The sequence below is a fragment of the Gekko japonicus genome, unplaced genomic scaffold (assembly GCF_001447785.1).
Source record: "Gekko japonicus isolate JY-2015 unplaced genomic scaffold, Gekko_japonicus_V1.1 scaffold3703, whole genome shotgun sequence".
In the NCBI taxonomy this organism is placed as follows: domain Eukaryota; kingdom Metazoa; phylum Chordata; class Lepidosauria; order Squamata; family Gekkonidae; genus Gekko; species Gekko japonicus.
In genome coordinates this window covers 20934-25198 of record NW_015174361.1, presented here as the reverse complement: position 1 = coordinate 25198, position 4265 = coordinate 20934, and the positions used below count along the sequence as shown (strand labels likewise).

General features: G+C 42.9%; 1 protein-coding gene across 1 annotated transcript in view; it reads right to left on the bottom strand.

The window, feature by feature from the left end:
• Positions 1–4265, bottom strand: part of BTBD1 (BTB (POZ) domain containing 1) — a 23035-nt gene that overhangs the window by 10361 nt on the left and 8409 nt on the right. The window contains exons 2-3 of the mRNA XM_015424336.1: positions 1772–1928; positions 615–720 (exon numbers count right to left, since the gene is read on the bottom strand). Coding sequence (XP_015279822.1) covers positions 615–720; positions 1772–1928 — 263 coding nt within the window. The remainder of the gene's footprint in view (positions 1–614; positions 721–1771; positions 1929–4265) is intronic.

Here is a 4265-nt window from a genome sequence, read left to right as displayed (position 1 = left end):
TGCCTCCCCCCCCCCCCCCCGTTGGTTGATACAACAGGGCAGTCTCCTCTCCAGGTAGAAGGTCCACTGAAGTCCACTGCCCAACATGCAAGTGGCATACCCAACCCAGCATGGTTGGCCAAGAGAGGAACAGCCATGTGGGTGGCCCCAAGCATTATCATGCCAGCACTAGCTGGCTGAGGGGAGGTGGAGCAGCCATTTAAAGGAGGAGGGCGAGCCTGGCCCAGTCGCACCTGATTGGCAATAGTGCCTGCCAAACAACTCAAGAGGGTTGGGCAACCCTCATGGAGGCAGGAAGAGGATGTTCCGGGCATACCCCAGGGAGAACAGGCTAGCCCTCCTGCTAGCTAACCAGCTACAGGGGAGGGCAGTAGAAAGAGAGGAGGAAGACCCAGTGTGCTGTTAACCCCTTCCCTCTCTAGTCTGAGGCCTTTTGAGGCCTCCAAGAGGGACTCTGAAAGATGTGTTGGCCCTGCCCAACCCTGACAGTCCAGCAGACACTCAGAAATGTGGGTATTGTAGAGGCTAGAAGGACAACCAAACAACCAATATCAAAAAGGTGACCAGTGAGTGTTCCCGCAAAGTTCACATTCAGCTTTTAGAGGGTGACTTACCTATGTCAATATCTGTGAAACCTTCTGCACTTATTGCATCCATCGTACTTTTGTCGATTGTATCAAGACAGAGGCTAGCCAACTGTGGCTCATCGAATAAACGAGCCTACACAAAGATATGCTTAGAGTTATTGTGCAAATTTCATCTTGCATGAAGCAAAGTAATGGAGATGAGGTTTTTCAACTGACCCAGATCAAGTTCACCTCCTTTACAACTTTTTCATATCGAGATATATTATGTATGCAGACTGCAAGGTCCCCTGGTCACTCCTCTCCAGTATTAGCTGTTGTGTTCTGAAAGAAAGCATCCTCTCTCCAGCAAACTTTTAATCAAGATTTGAAGCCAAGATTCTAAGCTGGTTTCAAACCCTTCTTTTAAGAAACTTTCTTATATAATCTTAACCCTGCTTAATGTTGCTGCCAAGCAGGGCCGAAATGCGCAACCCCCTGGTCAGTTTCCGGTCTCTTAACTGCACTTCGCTCCTAGGAGCATAGAAAGGCAACTGCTTTCAGGTAGGCATCAAGCTGAAGGAGTGGGTTTGAAAGAACTCACAGTAAGGCAGAGTGTTATACTAAAAACACATAAATTACAGGTCACTAACATTTCCACAGAAGTGGCAGAGTTCAGTTTTTTAAATATTAGAATTAGGTACTCCAAAAGCCTTTGCCTATAACTTGCCTGAAATTAGTATTTTCTTGCCAGATCAGTTTTAGTGTCACATTTCCCCAATTACAACATACCAAAATATGGTAATTAAAACATGCTGACTGACTCATGATGCATTTCCAAAGAAAACGTATTGATGCATTTTTTCCTCAGTGATGAACAAATATTCCATTATCATGACTGACATGCACCTCGATGTATCCTTAAACTTTCCAGGTAGCAGTAAGCTTGGAGAAGAAGTAGACAATGTTTTAATAGTCTGTTTTTCCTAAGATGGTCTGATGTCTTCTGCACAACACAAACAGGAAATTGTGTTGAGCTTTCTATTTTCTGCTAGCATTCACACTTGCAACTACTAGAGCTGCTGTGCTACAGATGTATTTCTACACACTACACAAGCACCTGCAGCTAGAAAGTTAATATAACACTCCTAATTAGTTCATTAAGTACACAGCAGGATTTGTAACAAGTTACAAATTAAAACAATTACCTGAGTTAGCAACATAAAAGCATTATCTGCCCTAAGGTGCTTTGTGAGAAATTCTACACAATGAGCTTCCAAGGCTGGGACGGCATACTTCTTGGCTGTATAGAGCGTGGTCATAACGGTTTCTGGCCCAATCTGAACTTCATCTGAATACAAAAACCTAGGAATAAAAGTGAAAGCTGATTTAAAAAAATCCAAGACAGCTAAACTGTCAGTAACTAACAGAGGCGCACAATAAAAACTAAGCCATATATGATATTATAAAGTAAGTTTGCCACCTCTCAATTCACATACAATTTCAAGTTATTCAAGACAAAGAATCCCTTGTTGTACTGACTGGATGAAGCAGGTAGAAGGTGAAAGTTAGCACTACTGTTTTTAACTTGCTCTGTAGTCTCTAATCTAAAGCAGAGAATTTCAATTAAAGGGTCAGTACTAGTATTGTTCTAAGAACATGCAAATGTCTTAGCCATAAATGAGTGCACTAAACATGTATTTTAGACACAAACCAAATTTAAACAACCCCCCAAGCCTACTGCTTTGGCCCCAAAACATGAGAATTCCCTCTCTTGTTACATTAATTTTATGGGATGAATCCCAAGTAAATTTTCCAGTGGTAGAATGGAACTGTTTTGCTTCCCCCTTCCCACTTATCTCTACAAAATGCTGCTCCTGGGGGGACCCTAAGGAATGACATGGGGAGGGGGAATTGCTAGTAATTGCCAATTTAGCTTGGATCCAACCCTATATTATTTTAAGGAGTCTTAAACTGAGAGTTTTGTGGTAAAAGTTTCTTAAACTGAAAGTTGTGTGTGGCAAAAGTTTCTTAAATAACCAACCACACCATTCCAACAGTTCTTTGAGATCCTGAATCTTCCTCTTATTTCACATCACACCCAACTCCCTTCTAAAGGGGAAATCTTATTTCTTTACCTATTCAGCCTTTTCCTCCCTAATCCACTCACACCCATCATCATTACACACAGGATTTCTTCAGTTCCCTATTTAAAATTGTTCTCAGTGTGCTAGGCATATGGCCATTGCTCAAACTTCTGCAGAAAGAACAAGTCCACCCTAAATATTGTCAGCCGTATTTGTTAGCAGTTAAGGCTCCAATCTTTCTGCATATTTACTTCTAAATAGACTCCACTGATCTCATTGGGGCTTTCCTCCAAACAAATATACAAAGAATTGGACTGCAAGTCTCTCAAGAGCCTAGTGACTTTTGATTTGCAGAGCAACTGCTAGTTCAAAGATTTTACAGCAGTGAGATATTAACAAGCAGGCTGAGTCTTCTCAAAATGCTCAGCAACTTCCTACTACTTAAAAGGTCAGGTACCACTTTTGGGAATGTAACCAATCCAGCTACTTTTCATATCTGAAGATCCATTTCAGAGTGCCTTTAATACTAAGAACAGAGGTAATACAGTTCTTACTATCACTAGAGGAAACGCAGGGACTCCATACTGAAGGAATTGATGTATATGGTACTGCTGGAGCCAAAGCTCCCTCTAAGCTGTGGAGTCTTGTGAGCAAAAATTCTACTTTGTGAGTAACTGGCATTAAAGTTGTGAGCGATTTGGTTACTGCATAAATTAGATTGCTCTGGAGCCATCCTTCCTGCACTAAGACAAAAATGTGTGAGCCGGAGGTTAAAAAACTGTGAACTACCTCACACTAACTCACTGGTTAACTTAGAGGGAACACTGGTTGGAGCAGCCCTGAATTTAATGAAGTGCTCAGACCAGAATGTTCTATGACAGCCTTCTTGCCAGGCTAACCAAGTCCACAATGCTTCAGGACTCAGCTACTCTCACATGTTTTACAAGAAGCAACTGCAATAGAAAAGAGTCCAGTAGCACCTTAAAGGCTAACAAAATTTGTGGTGGGGTAAGAGCTTTCATGAGTCACTGCTCCCTTCTTCAGAACAGTGACTCACAAATTCTGGTAGTTTTCTTTTCTACTGCTACAGACTAACATGGCTACTGTCAGCAAGCTGCCATGGTGTTCTGTGTTGGTTCTATCTCTGTACAGTTGCTCAACCCCCCCCCTGCCTGTACGCCTGTATTTTACTCTGCTGTAATGCCTAAGCCAAACAACTGGAGGATGTATTGGGGGAGTATGCTTTACTGCCAGCTTGTTGCTTTTAGAGCCTGGGAACTGCACCTGTATTATGTCTGGAGATAGCTTGGTTCTCAGGGAATGAGCGTGCAACCGTTTCCTTTCACCCGCCAGCGGGAAAGTGCCCCATTGGTCCTGTACCTGGTTCAAATCCCTTTATCTTGTTTGCCCTAACCGTTTGTAGTCAGTTCTAACAAAGAACGTGTTTGAGTGTCTTTCCAAAGCTTTGAAATAAATTTTGCTTTTCTTCAAAACGTGGATTTATTCTCGATGCTTGGGGATCCAACATATTGTTATTGTTCTTCCGGCACCGGGAGCACCTGCACCGCCACGGCCTGCTGGACCGCAGTTACCGCCGGGACCGGGTCTGCCGCCG